The sequence below is a fragment of the Zingiber officinale genome, chromosome 9A, assembly GCF_018446385.1.
Source record: "Zingiber officinale cultivar Zhangliang chromosome 9A, Zo_v1.1, whole genome shotgun sequence".
NCBI lineage: Eukaryota > Viridiplantae > Streptophyta > Magnoliopsida > Zingiberales > Zingiberaceae > Zingiber > Zingiber officinale.
The window spans coordinates 59,710,108-59,732,774 of NC_056002.1; the positions used below are offsets into that span (position 1 = coordinate 59,710,108).

General features: G+C 37.5%; 1 protein-coding gene across 1 annotated transcript; it reads right to left on the reverse strand.

Moving 5' to 3' along the window:
* Positions 1 to 13,525: 13,525 nt before the first annotated feature.
* LOC122020331 (pectinesterase inhibitor 9-like) lies at positions 13,526 to 14,454 on the reverse strand. Its single transcript, XM_042578217.1, has one exon. It carries the CDS (start codon positions 14,415 to 14,417, stop codon positions 13,824 to 13,826), a length of 594 nt encoding a protein of 197 aa, XP_042434151.1. The 5' UTR covers positions 14,418 to 14,454; the 3' UTR covers positions 13,526 to 13,823.
* Between the last annotated feature and the right edge of the window lie 8,213 nt (positions 14,455 to 22,667).

Genomic DNA, 22,667 nt, shown 5'->3' on the forward strand with positions numbered 1-22,667 from the left:
GAGACGACCAATGGAGCAACCTGCAAAACCATTGTATTTCAGTGACTCGAAACTATTTTTACCATAAACTAAAAGACAACTCCAAAAGATATTTTTACCTCTTCCATTGCTAGAGCAGGTACATTGACTTGTATAGACATGTCCTCAATAACCTACATCATAAGTTATGGTCAATCAAGAAATAAATACTAAAAGAATTAAACACTTGATAAGCTTTATTGCTAACCGGCTTTGGAGCAAAATGGAAGTGAGACAGCGCATCCAACTTTAAGGATAAACTTGAACATTACATGATTCTAATTGGTGTGTTTTTGTGGTTTTACATTTAGATATTATTGTCTTCACGGTCTTTGCTATCTAATAAGAATGAATTGTTTAATTAATGGCCGTGCTTGGCTTGTTAGATTGTTAATCTTTCTGGTCTTGAGAAAGAAATAATGCATATTGTTGTTTCAAATACCAATATACCATTTTATCTTTTCATGAATATATACATCAAGCAATTTTCTAAATACATCTAGAAATTATTGGATTTTCATACTCTTTTAGCCTGATTAAAGGGGTATGAAATGTATGCAATTAAAACAAACTATTTCTCAGTACATTTTTCAACCACAACCCAAGTTTGAATTTCATGATGAAAGAGTAAAAAGACAGAACCAAAATAAAATCCTCCAGTGAATAATATTTTCATGCTGCAACACGTTAAGATCCTCCCATCAATTATACTACACGAATAATTAAAAAGGCAAATTAGAATCAAATGATCATGGCTAAGTAGCGATAAACTATGAATGGGGGAAAAAAGTATAAGCGTTGTCCAAACAAATGAGTATTAGGAAAGAAAAGTTATAAGCCAATGGTTTATTTTGTAGTATCTGTGGATATGGGATTGTTAGAAGAACAAAACAAAAAAAACGATGCTTGATAAATAAGGATTCTAGTTTTCAACCCATCATGTTAGGCAAACCACTGGGAGCAGATTAAGATAAATGTTAAAGATTAATTAAAAGAATGCTCTACTAAGCTTAAAATATGTTTATTTCTTTGGCAGCAGGAGACATAAAAATAGAAATGAAAATATGCAGTTGCAGATACTATGAAGTTAGAACCACTTGAATAGGACTATCAAATCTAAAAGGAATCCAATATGTACATGCGCTCACTATAAAGTTAGAACCACTTTGAAGTTTCAAAATAGGACTATGATATCAAAAGGGAATCGAATATGTACATATGCATACCTGTTGGAGCTATTCCTCAAAAAAATGTATTAACATTAATAGAAACATAGAAGAGGAAAAAAAAATAGAAATTATAAAACCCTGAACGACCAATCAAATCCCTATAGAATGTTCAAACCACTACCAAGTACAGATTTATTTATTTTTTTATATGAGTTCTTATTCAGTTTAAGCATTACATGATTCTAATTGGTGTCATGTTGCAGATGGTAGAGGGCCAGTTAATCCAGAAGGGGTGCAGTATTATAATAACTTGATCAATGAACTCAAGAAATATGGTACAATTAGAATAGTGGTCATACCTTAACAATTTTCAGTCACAATTTTACCAAACTGTGTTTGGCCGGCAGGAATTGAACCTCATGTCACTCTTCTTCACTTTGACCTCCCCCAATCTTTGGAAGATGAATATTCTGGACTCTTGAGCCCAAAGATTATGTACACTTCTACTACATCCCTTTCATTTGCATCTCCTCAAATAATGTCTAAGATAGTGTCCATTGTGATGCAGAGAGGACTTCACTACTTATGCTGATGTGTGCTTTAGAGAGTTTGGGGATAGAGTGAAATACTGGATCACTGTCAATGAGCCAAACATTGAACCCATCCTTGGCCATGATCTGGGAATATTTCCACCAAATCACTGCTCTTCCTCCTTGGCCTCTTCCCTTGGCCTCAATTGCAGCAAAGGGAATTCATCTGTTGAACCATATGTAGCTGGTCATAACCTTTTGCTTTCCCATGCATCAGCAGTCTCCCTATACAGAAAGAAATATCGGGTTTCAGCATTAGAAATATCAGGTTTTAGAAAGAAATGTCGAGGTGGCGAGGAGGAGGCGCTGGTGAGAAGGAGGCAACAAAGATGGCTGAAAGTCGAGGCGACGAGGAGGAGGCGGTGAAGATGGCTGAAAGTAGAGGCCGCGAGGAGGAGGTGGCGAGGCCGAAAGTGAGGCGACGAAGAGGGCGGCGAGGAAGGAGGCAGCGAAGAGGGTGGTGAGGAGGGAGGCGACGAAGAGGGAGGCGGCGAAGAAGGCGGTGAAGAGGGTGGTGAGGAGGGAGGCGGCGAAGAGGGTGGTGAGGAGGGAGGCGACGAAGAGGGCGGTGAGGAGGAGGCGGCGAAGAGTAGGGTTTTGGGAAAGAGACAGAAAAAAAACAAGGCGTAAACAACACTTAATAGACAGAAAAATGACGAAGGAGAAAAAGTGGCGAAAGAAAAAAATAATCGCATTCAACAACACTTAATAGACAACGGTTTTTAAAACCCGTTGTCGTAATCCCAAAAAAGCGCACATAGACAACAGTTTTAAAAAACTGTTGTCGTACCCTTTAAAAACCGTTGCCTTATCCCCAAAAAAATATAAATAGACAACGGTTTTTAAAAATCGTTGTCATAGGCCAAAAAAATTACTAAAAGACAACAGTTTTTGTTAAAACTGTTGTTAAAAGGCAAAAAGACAACGGTTTGGTATAAAACCGTTGTCGTTTGAGTGTTGTTGAATGACATTTTTCTTGTAGTGTTTACACTAGAATATACAACTAAGGCGGGTGCAGCTATCAACTTTTCATTTCATCTTCTGAAACTGGTCTCACAAGCTTCTGTCCAGGAAGATTTCATTTCTTTTCTAGACAGTCTAGTCAATGACATATCTATGCTGGAAATACCCTCAACCAATCACCGGTAATATCCAGCTACATCAAGGAAGCTACGAGTCTCCTATATAGACTTCGACTACTCCCACTGGTACAACCTCTATCTTCTAAGGATCCACTGATATACCTATGCTAGGCACAATAAGTCTCATTAATTCTATAGAAGACAATCGAAATGCGCACTATTGAACTTCGCATAGAGATGTTCTCATTGAAACATCTCCAGAACTGTGCAAAGATAGTGTTCGTGACCCACGTCATATCAGAAATATATCATAATATTGTCAGTGAAGACAATTACAACTGATTCAAATTCTCTAGGAATACTAGATTCATCAAGTCCATAAAAACATCTAGGGCACTAATAAGCCTAAATGGCAATACCAAGGACACATAATGTACGTACAACACACACTCAACTATAAGATCGCTGGCAATGAGTCTATAATTTGATCATCAACTAGAAATCACCAAATCCATAAATATCACAGACAAGCTACTCCCCATATCACTACCAACAACAAATATCAAATAATAGACCATCAAATCAAATATCCACTAATAAATCATCAGAAAATAAAATATCACAACATATGATCTGACAATATCCACCAATCTCAAATCATCCTCAATATCAATCAAATTTGATAACTTCTTGCACCATGCTAGAGAAAAAGCAAGACATCCAATCCTTCAACACCTGCTACCAACAAATTTTAAATATATCCACCATGGTTCAACATTACACGTCTATGTTGTACAAACTTAAGAGATTATACCCTATGAGTAAGTTTGTTGCAACATATATTTTTAGTGAGACAAACCAGTCACGTGCTCACAAATCTAACTTCCCAATGATCCACTCCCATCATGGATAGTAACAAGATATAGAAATATATCATCATCCTACCAAAAGTGTACGACTACTGAAATCCAAGAGTTATCCCTTGACTTCTTGATTGATAATCTACAATTCTCCAAATGGTAGAGATATGGTCAATCCATGAGATATGAGTATAAAAACTCTACTAATTCTATTCAAAATATCCAAAGAGTATGTCAAATCTCATCCTTCAGATACTCAAATATCCATAGTAAAGGAATAACAACTCAAAATCCCAAAGGGTCGCTCAATCTCCTGACTAAGAGTCTACCCATTAGAGAATATTACCACAAATCTCATAATCATACTCAAAGAATATCTATTGATAACTGTCGACAAAAGATCGAATACTCTAATCTAAATTATAGACTTCAAGACCTTTAATAAATGATCATGTGGTCAAGGTCTTGAGTCACTTATGGAGACAGTGATAGTTGAGTCGACTAACCATTGTCTTGTACCACATTATACAACGATTGCTTCACATGAGGTTTAGTAACCTTTAGTGACAAGTAATGCACACAAGAGTAGAGGAGCACTATCAACAAATAGCTAACTAACATAACTGTCGATCATCGCTCTACTCCTCGAAGATCATCATTTGAAACTTCCCCTCATCGGTCAGATTTTATAGGTGTTAACCAACTAACACCACCTTCTCCACATCTTTATGGATCATATACCTCTATATGATTACTCAAAAAATTTTGAAACTCCTATAATATTTTAGATCTACGGGTTTTCTATTTGGATCACTATCTAAGGTTGTGATAGTCGCCATTGGTGCTTTTATTTCTTTGGTATTTTCCATTCCAAATTTTTTAAGTAATTCTTTTATGTATTTTTGTTGGTAAACATAATTTTCTTCATTTGTTTGTTTAATTTATAATCCTAAGAAATATGTTAGTTTACCTACTAGGCTCATTTCAAATTCTTATTCCATTAAGGTCATAAATTCTTTCAAAAATTTTGAGTTGGTTGAACAAAAAATTATGTCATCTACATATACTTAGGCTATAAAGATATCTTGTTTGAGTGATTTTATAAATAGAGTTAGATCAATTTGACCTTGGTTGACCTCTTTGGAAATTAGATAGGAGGTTAACCTTTCATATCAGGCCCTAGGTGCTTGTTTAAGACCATATAAGACTTTCTTTAATTTAAACACAAGGTCAGGATGATCTAGACTTTCAAACTCAGGTGGTTGACCTATATAGACTTCTTCTTTTATCATCCCACTTAAGAAGGCAGATTTAACATTCATTTGATAAAGCTTAAATCCTTTATCGGCTGCATAGCTCAGTAGCATTCTAATAGACTCAAGTCTAGCTACTGAAGCATATGTTTCATCATAATCAAGTCCCTCTACTTGACTAAACCCTTTAGCAACTAATGTAGCTTTGTTTCTATTAATTTCCCCCATTTTCACTTAGTTTATTTATAAATACTCATTTTGTTACTATTACCTTTTTATTATTAGGTAATGGTATTAAATCTAAGACTTCATTTCTTTCAAATTGGACTAGTTCTTCCTATATGGCTATAATCTAGTCTAGGTCAAGTAGGGATTCTTCTACTATTTTGGGTTCAATTTTAGAGATTAACGCTATTTGATTTAGTTTTTTAAAAGATGATCTAGTTTGAACTCTTAGGGCTGGGTCTCCTATAATTTGTTTAATTGGGTGGTCTAAGCTAACTCTTATTATTTTTAGCTTAGTTTGTGTTTGTTTATTTTCTTGTGATTGATTTTGTTCATCTTTGTATTCGTCTATTAGATTTTCATTTTCTCCCCTTAGATCAATGTTATCTCTAACAAAATCAATTGGTTGGTATTGAGGTTGAGTTAAGTTAGATTCCTTAGTAACTTTGTCAAATTTTATATTGGTTGTTTCCTTAATTCTTAGAGTAGTTTTATTATAAACTCTATATCCACTACTGTTTAGGGAATACCCTACAAATATTTCATTTTTTACTTTTAAGGTAAATTTCCCTAAGTATTCTCTTATGGTTAATATGTAAATAGGACATCTAAATACTTTAAAGTATTTAATATTTGGTAATTTATTATAGTAAATTTTAAATGAGGTTTTATTATGTTTCTTATTTATTGTTGTTCTATTTTGTACATAGCAGGCTGTACTAACAGCTTCTGCTCAGAAATATTTTGGTAGTTGGTATTCATTAAGCATTGTCCTAGTAGTTTCTTGGAAAATTCTATTTTTTCCTTTCAACTATTCCATTTTGTTGAGGTATATAAGGATACGAGAATTCTTGATGCTACCCATTTCTAAGCAGAATTTAGTAAACCTATGATTTTTAAATTCTCCACGGTTGTCACTCCTAATTCTTTTGATTTTTGAGTCTTTTTTATTTTTAGTTTGTTTACAAAAATTACTAAATATTTTAAATGTTTCATCTTTATTTTTTAATAATTTTACCCAAGTGGATCTTGAGTAATCATCAATTATTACAAACGGTATATATATATTTTTAATAGATTTAATCCCATGCGAGTCAAATAAATCTAAATGTAATAATTTAAGTGTTGAATTGGTTTGAGTTTGATTCGTTGGTTTGTGGGTTGATTTGTATATTTTTCTTGTTGACAAGCATTACAAATTATTGAGTCTATGTTAAATAGTTTTAGTAGTTCTCTAACTAAGACATTTAGTTTAGTGATATTTCTAAAGTTAGTGTGAGACATTCTCTTATACCACAGCCAGATTTCCTCTTTTTGTGTCAAGTGACACTTAAGTGAGGAGCTGGCTAGGTTAATTATGTAAATATTATTATCCCTAAGTTCTTTTAATTTTATTATAGGGTCTTTCATATGTTTAATTAAAATTCAGTGGATGTAAACCTAACTTTATACTCTGAATCACATAATTGACTAACACTGAGTAAGTTAAATTTAAAATTTTCAACGAGTAGTGCTTTATGAACAATAAAATTATATTCTAGTTCAATGTTATCTATTCCAATTACCTTCACTTTGTTATTATTTCCAAAGGCAACTATTCCTAGTCTTTGAATGTCAGGTTTGTGAACATTGTTTGATCCCCAGTTATATGTCGGGAGCAACCATTGTCCGTTTTCTATTTAAATTCCTACAAAAAGTAGGAGTAAAAAGTTTAGTTTAAGTGTTAACTTAACTTTGTTATTTTATTTTTAATTTTGCATTTTAAATTTTAATTTGATTTAAAGTTTTAATTTAATTTTGATTGATTTTAATTTTAATTTTACTTTTAATTTTTAATTTAATTTAATTTAATTTTGTTTGATTTTAATTTATCCTTATTTATCTCACCTAGTCTAAGGTTTCAGACAAAGGGGTCCTATGGTTTTATGAGACAAGTTAAGTTGAATTTCAGGGTTTGATTTAACTTGTGTTAGATTCAAGTTTAGCTTTGAGTTTAATAAACATGCATTCTTTGGATAAAGTTCTAAATTGTGGTGAGTCACCTAGGCATCATTAGAGTAACCACGACTTCAAAAATTTTCAAGTAGTCCTATCCACTTAACTTAATATAAAACTTTAGTCTAACCAGTTAAGATTAGTAAGGGGTAGCTTCAGTTAGTTCCACTAAGCCAAATGTACCAGGTTGAAGTCATATCTTCCTAGACATGCATAGACAGAGTTTTCTTAACCTACTATCATCCAAAACTTCTTTAGTGTTGTTGTCAAGTTAAACTTTTGTCCCTTTTTAACCTAGTCCTAATTGCCCAGTCGGGTACACTATTATTTTGGAGGTGTCAATTAATTTAGAACCTTCCCTGAATTATTAAACTTTAGGTTTAGGTTTTAGGTTTGTATCATTTGATTTTATAGTTATAATAAACTTGATTGTAACTTGTGTTTAAATTGAATTTGTAGTTATTTGATTTAAATTTATATTTTCATTTTGAGTTTGATTTCATTTTACATTTTAGGTTTGAATATATAAGTTTAGATGGATTTGGTTTTACGTAATGAATTTTATTTTTAAGTATATAAAATTGATTGAGTCCTATTTACTTGGTTAGACAAGCATTCGGAATCCAAGCTTTGGTTTGTTTTGAATTTTGACTTATTAATGAGATGAAAGTTTTATATTCGAGCCCAAATTTATTATATATAGCTCGTTGAGATCCAAGTATCATATCTAGGTACTTGGATCTGGTTGTGAATTTTCTAACAATTCTTTTAGACTGATTACTTCAGTTTTTAATTTAGAGTTTTCTTCCTCGAGTTTTTCTAATTGAGTTGGATTAGTATTTTTTGTTTGGAAGTTAAGTTATTCCTTAAGGTGTTGATTTTCCATAAGGAATATATTATTTTGTTTTTCAAATTTAATTGGTTTTTTTATTAAGATATGCAATTATTTTAAAAACTTTAGCAGTTAAGATAGGCGATACCTCATTTGAACATTTAAAAATGAGTACAGACTTGTGGCTTCACTCACATTCGGACTCGTCGTCTTGATCTATTTCACTTTCTAATTCCAGTCTGGATGCTGTCAGTATGAGGTAGTTGTGATGCTTCCAATCTTTGACGTCCAATTCTTCAGAAGACGCCTAATCCCAAGTCACCTTTTCTCTTTCCTACATTTTGATGTTAAATAATTTATTCAGAGATGAATCCTTTTCAGTTACCTTTGTCTCATTTGTTCCTTTGTGTAACTCTATGAGTTTATACCATAGTTCCTTTATATTTTCATGCAGGCTGACGTGGTTCAGTTCCTCCTTCATGAGTCCGCACTAGATTATATTCAATGTCTTGAAGTCGGTTTACACCTTCTTTTTCATCTTTGGATTCCAATTTTCTGGGGTCATCAAAATTCCGGTGTTATTATCAATCGGAGGCTTGTATCCTTTACGGATGTTGAACCATTGGTCGAAGTTTATCTTCAGATACACTTCCATCCACTTCTTCTAATATGGGAAGTCGTCCCCATTGAAGAGGAGGCGGTGAACGGTGTTGTATCCCTCATTTTGAGCCATTAATTTTTGAAAGAAAAACTTAGAAATATTTCCAAGACTTGGTATTTGGGTAAGTAGTGTGGGAGAAAAAGAAAATACCTGATTAGTGTTGCACCAATTCAAGATATTGTAGAAAGAGACGAGAAGACTTGTCCAAAGAGGTAATTGTACCAATTTGGACTATATCAAAAAACTCAAAACCCAAAAAGAAAAATTAAAAGAGAGTTTTGAAAGTCACCCTTTGCCTAATTTGTGGTTACACCAATTCAGAGCCAACTTGGCTCTGATACCACTTGTTAGATTGGAAAGACGCTAGAGAGAGGGGTGAATAGCAATTGCCGCTTCTTAGAAAATCTAGAATACTCAGCAGAAAAGAAATATGAAAGTTTACACGCTAATACAAGTAATTTTTTATTTGGTTCGGAGCCTTCGACGACTTCTAATCCAAGGTCTGCACTTGTTGAGTGCTTTTGTTGGGCAATCGCTATCAGTTCAAAAATGAGTTTACAAAGATTTGAGTACAAGAACTGAAATGAAAATGTTATCGACGAACAGAAAGAAAATTTGAAGAAGTCTTCATTTTTCAAACTTTGGAGCAACCTTTCGGTGTCATCTGAGCGTTTTTGGAGCAATGCAAAAATATGAAAATTGTACCAGATGATTATTGTGAAGCTGCTGGTTGAAGGCCTTTATATAGGCCCATTTTAGGTGCCTGGAACTCCTTCAAACACCTGGACCTTTGCTGACTTAGTGATCTCTTGTCAAAACTTGATCCATCAAGTTTATCCACCTCCAAGCGCCTAGACCCCTTCCGGGCTCCTGGACTGTTGATATGGGTTCGACCAATTATCGTACTCTAACTCAGCTTCTGGATTACTTTTTTGGTCAGAGTGACTGGACCAGATCCGGGCACCTAGACCACCCGGGTGCTTAGCCAGGCACCTGCCCAGACGAAGCTGGTCCGGGCACTCGAACCAACTTTGGGTGCCCTGAGTTTGGGCACCCGGATCCCTTCCGGGTGCCCTGACACTCTTTTTTTAGCCTCTTCTTTCCTAAAGAGAGAGTTAGTCTAGGTAACTAAAAATATATTTATCCTGCAAAATAAAGTTAGCACAATATAGTAAGATAGTGGTAGTAATTAGATCCTGTCTTCTCAAGACCAAGATTTACTCAAGGTCTCAGCTTAGTTTTCCCAAATGGACCTAAGCTGGACTGACGCCTACTGTTACCTCAATCGGGAACGCGCCCTCACTAGATCTCTCCTCCAGTTGCTTACATTTTACTTACCAATTGCAATTACTTGACTTGCCTTTGACCCACCAGGTCTTCCCGTAGTTGTCAAGTCTCGCAAACCCAACTGGACTTCGACCGGTTGTTAGGTCCCGTGGAATCAACCGGACTTCTCGCCAGATATTGGGTCCCACGGACCTATCTGGATTTCACACCAACTATCTAGTTTGCGAACCTAGTTGGATTTCAGCCTAGTGTCAGGTCCACTAGACCTGTCAATTCCTGCACACTTGGTAAAGTAATTAGATCACAATACTGTAACTTTAATCTACTTGTCATTCATTAAAATCTGAGTTAGATCATTAGTGTAAATTGTACCAACAAGGTAGGTCAGGGAGGATTGAATACTTGTCTGGAAAGTTCTAACTGGAGGTTAAGGAATGAAAAATCCTAACTAGAGGTTAGGTAAAAAAAAGTCCTAACTGGAGGTTAGGTAACAAAAAGTCCTAACTGGAGGTTAAGTAACAGAAAATGCCTAATTAGGAACTAAGCAGTGGAAGTCCTAAAGGGTTAGGTAAGGGGAAAGTCCAAGTGGGTCAAATGTTGACCAAACAGTTGATGATCAAAAGTCCAATGCAAGTTGGCACGAGATGAAAAGTTCAAGTGGGTCAAAGGTTAACGAGATACTTGGTAAGTAAGTTCCAATAGATCAAGGTTGACTAGGGTTTGGGCAAAGGAACCATAAACTTGGATTAAGGGAGTTAGGGTTGGACAATCGATTAGGGTAATTGATTGGCCCAAAGTAATCGATTAGAATAATTGATTGAGCAGTGTGTCTTGTCAACAGAAGATATTCAATTCGATTAGGAAAATTATCTAATTGATGGAGAACTATTTTAATTGATTAAGTTGATTGCCTAATCGATTATGAACTGTTTTTGTGGAGCACAGAAAGGGTTGAATCAATTAAGCTAATCAATTCAGCATGGCCGAATCAATTAGGATAATTGATTGGAAGCTTTGTCATGACAACACAAAAGGTATTTGGATCGATTAGGCAATCAATTAAGGTCAAACTAGTCGATTAGAGTAATTGATTGAGAGTCTTTTTAAGAGAGCACATAAAGCCTTAGAATCAACTGGGGCAATCAATTAGAAGTTTCATAATCGATTGGTATGGTTCACCAATCGATTAGAAGTTTCTTAATCGATTGGTATGGTTCACTAATCGATTAGGTGTTCGATAAAGAATCGTTTTGTAGGTTTTTGAGTGGTCGTCTGACGTGTTAATCAATTAGGAGGTGTCGAAGAAACTCTAGAAAAGGGGTTCACAAAGATTTGAAACAATATTTGTTCACGCGAGTTCTTAGGAGTTTTGGAATAAAGTATTTTTACATTTCCATCCACCAAGAGGCAATCCAAAACAAGAAAAGAGCAAACAAAGCAAGGTTCATGTTGTAAAGTTATTTTCAATTTCCATTGTAACCTAGTTTACATGTCTTGGTAGTTTCTAATGCTTAAGCGTGTACAAGACTTCTCTACCTTCGAAAAAAAAGTTTTTATAGTGTATATGTGAGAGTGAGGGGTGAACTCTTAAATTAGCCACCTTTAAAAGATAAAGACTAAATAAAATTAAGGTGTCAACATTACTTTAAATTTTTTACTATAAATCAACTCAAAAAAATAATCAAAGCTTCCTTACATATAAGCATCGCAAAGATATTCTTAAAAAAATAATGAAAACGTATAAGCATCGCAAAGATGTTCCGAGGATGTTCTTGAACATATATATTTTCAAAAGTTAACATATACGCATAACACGATATTCCTGATTGAGAATGTTTCTTAAAAAAAACATATAAACATAACAAATATATTATCGGACGAAGATGCCCCCAAATCATATGAGCACTGCGAAAATATTTCTAAAGCTCATGTGAACATGGTGAAAATGTTCATAAAGAGGTAGTTACATGAAGATCACATGTAAATCCAGATCGTCGAATATATATATATATATATATATATATATAAAATTCAGATGTCCAGTTCTAGTTCTTATTATTCTTAGACTATCGGACTCTATAGATCATGGACCATGTAAATCTAGACGTATGCACGACTCGTCTCCAACAGTCATCTCATATTTTTCATCAATAGAAAAAAATCATGTAATATACCAGCTGAAATTCAAAACGTAAATACTTGAGTAATCTACTGAACACTTTACCTGCACCATTGCCCGAGCTAAAATTACTCATACTTGTCGTAGGAGAATGTGGTCTCGGACTTGGCTTAATTTTTTTAAAATTTAAATTTTATTTTTTAAAATTCTATTAAGTTTTTAATTTCAACTTTTTAATTACTAAAAGTTTTATATTTCTATTCCAATAAATTTCTTATTCCAAATTTATTTATTTCTTTTAAGAATTCTATATTTATTTTAAAATTTTAATAAAATTTTTTACTAATAAATATATTTCATAAATAGCTCTGTACCATCTTTATTCACAACATTAAAACACATATATTTAAGTCTAGAAATATATTTATTTTTTACTAATAAATATATTTCTACCAATTAAAATTATTTAAACATGCATAATGCAAAATGGTCCCACACTAAATTTAATATAAAGCATTTAGGAAAGCAACATTATTAAATCTAATCTCTTGTATTAAGACCCGACAAGAGATAGTGAGTTGCACGCTCCATGTGCCCCGACTGCCCCATTCAATCCAATAACTCAACACCGCAAACCCAAACTTGTTCCTGATAGTAGAACGATCTTCTTAAGTTTTTAGCTATCTAAAAATTGAATCCCAATCTTAACGGTCGGTAGACTTAAATTGCACTTTCTAACTTACAGTATTAACAAATGAAATTTTTTTATAAAACTGAATCAATCATCCTCAAAATTAATCGGCATAAATAGAACAACTAATGTCAACTAAAAAATAAACACACACCACACTATTTATTTAGCAGATGTAAATAAAAATTATAGAAAGATTTACCCACTATTTATTTGGAAAGATGTAAATAATAATTATAGAAATATTTCTCTCGTGAAAAACTTGTCCCATTTACTTCTTAAAAAATAAATTATTTTTCTTTTTGTACCGAATAGGTAGATTTACAAATCCATCCTTAGATTATTTTTTAGTTCATCTAAATGAGAAAGAAAAAAAAAACTTCCTTTCCAACTCTATATGCAGTTGAATTTTTCCCAACCCGTTGCAGCGGACGGTGAACTTAATTTGTGATATTTATTATGAATCCATTTGTGATTATTTTTTTTTTCATTCCTCTAAATCGAATGGAAATTAATTTCCTTTCTCTCAACTCCCAATTACCACAAACAACAGCCCCTCAATGTCGCCTTTAAGCGTCGGCCCCACAAGAAATTTTTCGATCGACGGATAATTTACATGATTCAAACACCATGCCACTAAAACTGGATTATTGGAGGTTCCCATTATAACCCATCATTCATTTATTTATTATGCTTACCCACCCCACCGCCAGCCCATTACTCCATCATCGGTGGACCGAACGTGCATTTGAATGATCCTTTATTCGATAATCGAATAAAAAAGACCGTACCTTTAGAATTAATTAGAGGTAGTACGGACTCTGGATTATTAAAAAAAGACAAAACAAAAAAAAAACGAAAGAGTGCAGTGGCTCCCCCCTCACTCCAGTCTCCAGGTCCAAATATTCCAGAGGGTACGACATTTTACATTGACACCCCTTGATTTCACATAAACATCTATATAATATATATAATTACATGCATGCGAGATGGAACGGCAACAGTTTGATCTAAGACATCTGCGTAGGATACGAGCCGGGTTCAGGTCCTGGGTTGGAGCCGGTTCACGAGAGCCAAGGCGTTGCTGGTGACCTGCGCCACCGACACCACCCGCTTCCGGATCGCCGCGCGGACGGCGGGGCCGGCGTTCTGGGAGAGGCCGTCGAGGCAGGTGCTCTCGTCGGTGAGGGCGGCGCTGACCCAGGTCTGGACGTTGCTGAGGTGCCAGGCGAAGCGGGGGGTCCGGGCCGGCCCCATCCGCCGGATCTCGTGGATCGAGCGCCGGAGCCGGTCGAAGCTGTCGCTCATCGTCTCGAGGCAGTCCCTCACGGCGCCGGCCTCGCGCGTGCGGATCGCCGGCTTCCCGCCGCACATCCGGCCCACGAAGGCGGAGGCCGACCGCGCCTTGACCGCGCTCACGGCCAGCGCGGCAGTCGCCACGCTGCGGGCGCTCCGCCGGACCGGCGGTACGATGGCCGAGAGGCTGCGCTCGCAGACGTGGGGGTACCTTGTCGCCCGGCAGGAATATCGGATGAACCCGCTCGCCCGGTGGCCGATCGCCGGCGCGGCGGAGGCGGAGACGCAGATCACGGCGGAGGCTAGTAAAACTAGGGCGGCGGCAATGCAGCGCTCCATGAAACCCTAGTCTGCTTTTTGTTCTTCTCTGTTTTCTTACAGCAAAGAAAGCCGGAAGTAGCGCGCATTATAAAGGGGGATGCAGATCAGTGGAGGACAGGGAGTGTGCTTGTCACGTGATCTGCGTCGGCCGCTTTTATAAATCATAATTCATATTGGGAAAATTACAATTTAGCCGTTCTTTTTGTTAAAAAATCTTTATGTGGTCTCCAAAATCCCAAAATTTCTGATATTTGATGTCGAAAAGAATTTAACCAAGAATTTTAAGTGTTTAAAAGGTAAAAAAATTATGAAAATTATTTAACGATTTAGAGCTATAAATTTAATAATAAACCATACGAGTGTGTTGGATTGGGAGTTATTATGGGTAATCTTAGTTAAGATTAATAATAAAATTTTTATTTAATTTAGGTAATGAATCATTCCCAAGTAATTTTCCATACACCACACCATTAGCATACGCAAGCCATCAATTATGGAATACAATATGAAATCATATTACTTTCAATTTTGGAGGTTTTTCTTGATTTTTTGGATTATCTGGAATCCAACGACAATGTCCACGTGCTACAAAGTGGCCAGAGGCGGAGGTGGCAGGGGGACAGTGTTTGGCGGCTAGCTGGTGCATTCGGCATAGATGGTGGGAGTCAGGCAGAGGTGCTAAGCAGTGGGTGCATGCAGCATGACTAGCATTTGACCGGAGGTGGCAAGCGGTGAGCGACAACTAGTGGTGGATCTAGGAATTTAAACATGGAGGGACGATCGTGATCTGAACAACGGGTGGTATCCTGCATCTCCACCAGTGAAACCCCATAATACTACGGATTGCACCGTCGACAAGGGAGCGACCGCCACCCCCCGCTAGATCCTCCCTTAGCAGTAACGACGGGTAGTAGGCGTAGGCATCGCGCGTGAGAGAGGGACGAGTTGTGTTTTTTTTAAAAAAAAAAAAAAATTAGGTCCTTAGGTTTTTAACTTAAAACTTTAGTTAATTGATAAACTAAATAAATTTTGCTTAAAAAATTCTAAAATAATAAAAAATTATTAAAATATAATCAAAATTTATTTATTTATTTATATATCACCTTTAATTTTAATAATAATAATAATAATAATATATTTTATTTTATTATTCGATTTGATGACTGATATTATTTCTTGTACTAAGTTATATACTAAAATCTCCAAATAAATAAGATTTTATTATGTTTTATTTCCCATAACTTAATTATGTGATTATTTAGTAATCAAATAATTAAGATTATGCATGCCCTAAAAGCTTACAAATAGTGTGTGATACTCCTTAATAATCCACGATTGATGAATCGAAAAGTCCGCGAAGCTAGAATATGTGGGTTGAACTGAAGGATAAGTCTAGCCATGCCAAGGAGGACAATGTTAGAACCAATATGAGCTGGAGGAGGTGAATAGCTTTGATTGTTTCATCTCGATCTCGTGCTTACCAATTGAATATTGATCCTATCTGAATAAAGAAAGCTAGAAAACCGGAGATGAGGTGATTGCTGATGGGATGAAGACTTCAATGCTGCAAAACAAAACAAAAACCAAGGAAGGGGTCCCTGACGTTGGCCCTCCGATGCTCAAGTCAGAATCAGAAAGAGAGAATGAGTATTTGAGAAATAGATCCATCTTCCCTTCCTCATACCTGGCATACCCTTTTATACCTTTTTCTGTGATTGTTCATCTATCCTTATTTAATGATATTAATTGCCAGAAGAAGGCTTCTTTATCTTGACTTCCGTGCATTGATGATAAATGTAGTATTTTTCTTTGTCTTAGTTTCTTCATATTTAATGATAGATGGCGTGCTCTCTTTTACTTTCTTGTCTCCTCCTGTGTAATGTCATTCCTTGCGCCGGACGGGTGGTCTGAGCAGCTCGTTTTCTTGCACACCGACACATGATGCCCTTACCGGCCGAGTGATGTCCGCTCGGCCACTCCTTTGCCGACCAGGATAACTGTAAGCTCAACGTTGACCGCTTTGACTTTGACCGACACCGTGTCATTTGACCCGTGACAGATAGGTTCTCCCTTATCACCGCATCAAATATGAAGCAGGAAACTTGAATCAAACTGAACACCACATGCACAAGACCAATATTTTACTTGATTTGTATCATCTTAAAGTGATTACTCCAAGACCTAGTCATAATGATCTATCACCACTAAATCTTCTCATTCTCAAAAACCTTCCGAAGGTAGAGAAGGCTCATACAATAAGTTTTCACAACAATACAACAAGAATATGAAATAAAAAGGTGGAAAAAAAAATACAAAAGTAAACTAATTTATAAGAATCTATTGCAAATGTGAATGGAATAAAGAGGTGGAGACGAAGAGACTCCATTGTGCATGGATTTTTAATCCCACATTAGATGTCTCTTGACTTTATTGTTGGTTTAAATTACAGCATATGCATTAATGTTGTAAACATAAATATAGGGAGAGACTCTTTCACATGTGAGTGTGCAGGGGTGGGTGTAAATTCAGGGTCTGGATTTGTACTGAACCAAGTTGACTCGTGTGTGAGCACGACCTACGAGTGTCAAATGTCGGACCGATAGAGGTAAAATTTGCCCAAAAGAAAGAACCAATATTTTGCTACTTGAACATCTTTTTGCTACTTGCTCAAGAGTGCAGCAAAAGTATTAATATAAAATTAATGGCGAGCCCATAATATTTCAATATTAATGGTGACATTAAACTTATTAATGGTGACTTCGTAACATCTCGGCATTAATGACGATATTAAACCCATTAATAATGATTTCATAACATCTCGACATTAATGAAGATATTAAACCCATTAATAACATTATTAAATCCAACATTAAATGACTATAATTTGATCATTCATTGCAGACAAGGTAAGAGCTCCTATATAAGGAGGTTGGATCTAAAGCAAAGGAGAGAGTAGCAGAAGATAAGTGAAAGAGAGAGCGAGAGGAAGAGCAGGAAGAGAACCATTATCCACCCGTGTTCTCTGACAAAAACTCTCTTAGCTATACATCCATTCGGCTGAACTACTCATGATAGCACTCGGGTGAATTCTCAGTTCGCCACAAATAACCAATGCCTGGTTGCGTGCGTGGTTTTACTATTGTATCCTTGGAAACAGACGACCCGAGAGAACTTTGAAGCAAATCTGGAGGTAGGGTGAATCTGTTTCAAGGAAACTACATTGAGCGCAGGCCTTGGTATCTTACTCAACGAATTTCCATCCTGACTCGGTAATCAACTTTCGATTCTACTACACATCGCATCAACTATGCAACTCATGTTGGGATCTAGCGCGCCCAAAGACGTAGAAACGCAGTAGAAAAGTTCTAGATCCTCTATCTAGCAGATCCATGCGAAGGGAAGAAACATTTTCTATTCATAATCTATACTAAGATATATGATAGGATTATACCTTTGTTGCGTGCCCTTCATAATCTCGACAGCAACCTTTTTCTCTGGATCCAGATCTCAGCGCGTTTAAGCGTCCACACCTCTATGGTATCCACACGAACATATCCTTCGTTCGTCGCATAAACGAAGCCTTCGGAGAAGAACCATCTTCTTCTTCTAGCAAGAAGTATGATTCGGCCAAACATCAAGAATCGACCATGGAAGGAGGAGGAAGAAGATGGAATCTCAAGAGACACCTATTTCTCATCTAATTCATCTTATCAAAAATAAATAACAAAAGCCTATTTATATTCATCCCATGAATACCAAGGGTCTTTTGTCTCTTTGTATTCCTCTTAATGGGTTGGATTTATTATATTGGATTAACCATTAATCCAATAACCCAATAAGTCTAACCCATTGAGTCTAACCCATTAATCCAATGTGTCTAATTTGGATTGGACTCAATCCAATGAATGAGTTCATTTGAGTCTAACTCAATTAGTAACCAAAAGGCCTAATCATCTCATGATTGGCTCTTAGGGCTAATTACTAACAATCTCCCACTAACACTAGTGCTAATCACCACTAAGATGACACCAAAACATTGGATTTACCCATTATTCTTAATATCCTTAGTATTTTAGTCAAACTAAAATACCCATCTCCAAACCAATATATTCTTTGTGTGTGACCCTATAGGCTCTCGTAACGTTGACAATGTATCCAAATAAACATTTGTTGTAAAATACCGAAAAAATGGTAGATAATAATAAGGGAATTTTTCATAATTTTTTGGAAATTTTTCGGGAATTTTTCGGAGCCCGTATGAATGAGTTTACGGGGATAAAAACTGAACCTCGAGAAAACCTGCTTAGGTTACCCATTTAAGTGAGGAAAAGATTTATTTAATTTTTTATTTTCTTTTCCCTTTTTCTTATTTATTTTCTTCTCCTCCCCGTCCCCTCACCGAGCCTCACACGCGCGATCTCCCTTCCTCCTCGCGCCGAGCCGCCGACCCCTTGCCAAAACCATCACGCGACGGTTTCCTCTTCCCTGATCTTGTGTCGCCCTCCATCTTCCTCACGTCTTCCTTGCCGATCGCAGTCGTGCCCTAATCGACCGAGCCGATTTCCCTCTTTTTTCCTCTCCTCTGCCGACGCCGATTACCGCCACCGTGCCCTAGTCGTCTCCACCACCTCTCCTCTCCCCTCCTCTAGTCCGACGAGCCACTGCCGGACACCCTTGCTCTTGGCCCCCATCGCGACGATTAGCGGCCACTGGACGTCGACACACAAAGATCACGTCATGCCCTAGCTAGCCCCGACGGCACTGCCGGCACTGATTCCCTAGCACCGGCCGCCGTCGCCGGTGCCCTAGCATCGCCGGTGTCGCACCTCAGCCCTAGTTCTCCGGCCAACTCCTCCTTCCCGAGCCGCACCAGGCGCTGCCATCACTTGAGGCCGGACGGAGCAGATAGACCACTACTTCAGTTGCCCTAGATTCGGTAGCCAACCTATTTCCTCTTCCCTAGCAACGACAGCCGACCATTTCTTCTATTTTTCCCTTACTGTGCCCGTGCCCTAGTTTGGGTGTACAACCGCCGCTGCACCTCTGCACAGTGCTGCCGTCGTTTGCCCTGGTTCCCTACTGCCGAAGCCTCCAACCCGTGCCCTACGAGTGATTGTTGGAGGTAAGTTGTTAATTTGGTATTTTTGATTTGTGATCTTCTTGTCGGATCTCATCTTGTTCCGTTCAGTGAAGAAAATCTGACAGGAAACACATGTTCTGTGGATTTTCTAGTGTCGGCAGCAGTCTCATTTCCAACAGCAACATCCACTTCGTTCCAGCATCTCGTTCGGTTGTGAATTGAGGTAAGCATAGGGATTTGATTTATGTTGTTGATCATGTATAGGTTGATTAGGATCTTATCCTATTGGTCGTTGAGATTTTATTTAGCTATTCGTTGAGTTCTAGCTAAATAAATGTACGTATATTGGTGACACAGGATTTTGACGCGAGACGAGTATCTCGACTACCAGTTTGGACTTTTTGATTGGAGGTGGGTACTTTGACTTATGTCTTTTGATATGCGTAATAATGTTTTTTAACATATAGCAATGATTATGTTTTCCATTTGATTCGGTTGGTCACTACATGATCTGATTCATGCTTGCTTGTTTACTTATTATGCACTGCATGTTAGTACTTACCTGATCATACCTGCTTTTAGAGGTAGTGACACAACCATATTATACATTATGTTCAGGACCTAGGGTTTATTTGATACCCTATCTGATCTGTGTACCTATCATTTGATAGATTGTCCTATGGTACACATTTTATATTTATATATGGATCTTGCTATGCTATTCATGATATTGCCATGTTTAGTGTCATGCATCATTTTGCATGATTGCATGCTGTGCGTTAGTCTGCTCCATTATTGTCGAGCACATCGCCAGTTACATGTTTCCGTACACACCACCACTCATGGGTTAGTGGTAGATCAGACAGGTGTGTGACAGTTCTGTTGTTTGGCTCCGTTGGTCTGGTGACTCAGCATGGTAGCCGGCAGACAGTTCTGCTCTGTTTGGCTCCGCTGGTTTAGTGTAGCAGCGTGGTAGCCGGCAGACATTTGGACTCTGTTTGACTTCGTTGGTCCGCTCATGGGTAGTGTGACGCAGCGTGGTAGCCGACAGAGATTTCCTCTCCGTCATTGTGTACCGGGAGATGAGAGCATTGCGCTCCCCCATTTATGATTTGGGGTAGGAGTATGTGTGTACTCCGACAGCATCCTGTCCACTCGGTCACTCATCAGGAGTAGTGACGACAGAGTGTACGGTTGTCACAGCCCTACCCACTCGGCCTCACTATTGTGTGAGATGATCGACTAGCGTCAGGGGTGACCAGGACGCATCATTGGCATCATATGCATGATGCATTTATTGCTTGTGTTTGTGTTTGCTGCATTTATATGCTGCATATTATTTGAATACCTATGTTTGACATGCATATAGGATTTCCCTATCCCTCGGACTGTTTGACCTTATACTCAGGACCTGGTTAGTACAGTATTCTCCTGTTTACTTCAGATGCATTTTTATCTTTCTTATCAGGAGACTGTACGCATGATTAGTGCTAGGTGATATTTCTTTACTTTGCATATCAATTGTACCTGCTGAGTGTTGGACTCACCCCGCCTCCATTGTTGATATTTTCAGGTTGATGCTGTCCGGAGGGAGTTCCAGTCGCTAGTCCTCACTGCACGTAGTGCTGGTCCCTGCAGACCTCGAGGATATGTTTGGTTTTCTTTGGTTTCTTTTCTGTTCTAGACTGTTTTGAACATGTTATGTTTTGGATTATTCTGCTTATGGATGTTGTATGGATTTTATTATTGCGATGGATTTGGATTTGGATTTTATTCTACTACATGTCTGCTTGGATGGCAGAAGAGGTGAGTTCGTTGGATTTGAGGTTTACGAGTGTAGTGGAGTAGGGTGGATTTCGAGTCAGAGTATTATTTTACATTTTAATTATCTTAACTGCGTGGTTGTGACAGCCAGAGGCTGAATAAATTATAAATACTGCGTGGTGTTTGTTTTTACTTATTGTTATTATTCCAGCCGCCTGTGGCTGATGTATATGTGACATGTAGAAATTTCAGATTGTCCGTCGTACAGGGGAGATGCTGTCGAAATTTCTTCGGACAGGGGCTCCTCTGGGGCATGACAAAAACAGATATCAGGTCTCGTATATAGCATTGCATACATTAGGCTTCCTACAACCGAAGCATAAGGAACTGCTTTCATGCCCTCTATCTCCTTTGATGTCTTCGGAGACATCTTTTTGGATAGAGCTACTCCATGCCTAAAAGGTAAGAAACATTTCTTGGAATCCTGCATGCTAAAACGAGCAAGGATTGTATCTATATATGAAGCTTGGGACAGACACAACATTCTTTTCTTGCGATCTCTTATAACTTTGATCCCAAGGATATGTGCACATTCTCCTAAGTCCTTCATATCAAATTGTTTGGACAACCATAACCTTACGTCCGATAATACCTTGACATTGTTGCCAATTAACAAAATATCATCTACGTATAGTACAAGAAATACCACCACGTTTCTGTTACACTTCTTGTATACATAAGACTCATCCGGACACTGAATAAATCCATATGACTGGATTACTTCATTAAACCAGATGTTCCAAGACCTTGAAGCTTGCTTCAGTCCATAAATGGACCAATTGAGCTTGCACACTAGATGCTCTTTGCCTTTTTCAATGAACCCTTCTGGTTGCTTCATATGGATGTTCTCTTCAAGACTTCCATTAAGGAAAGCTGTCTTGACATCATTTGCCAAATCTCATAATCCATATGAGCAGCAATGGATAAGAGTATCCGAATAGACTTAAGCATGGCTACCGGTGAAAAGGTCTCCTCATAATCGATTCCCTCTTTCTGAGTGTACCCTTTCGCAACAAGCCTAGCTTTGAAGGTTTCTACCTTCCCGTCTGCCCCTCTTTTCCTTTTGTAGATCTACTTGCATCCAACGGCTTTTACACCATCGGGTGGTTCTACAAGCTCCCAGACCTTATTAGAGTACATAGACTCTATTTCAGAATTCATTGCCTTTTGCCAAGATACTGCATCTATATCTTGGAGTACTTCGTCATATGTTCGGGGATCAGGTTCATGTTTACCCGGGATCAAGTCCGAAGACTCTCCCAAAAACATGAATCTATCAGGTTGCCTTACAACCTCCCACTACGACGAGGCACTGTCTGTAGTTGTGTATCATGTGTGACACGTGTTGCAGTCTCTTGTGGTAC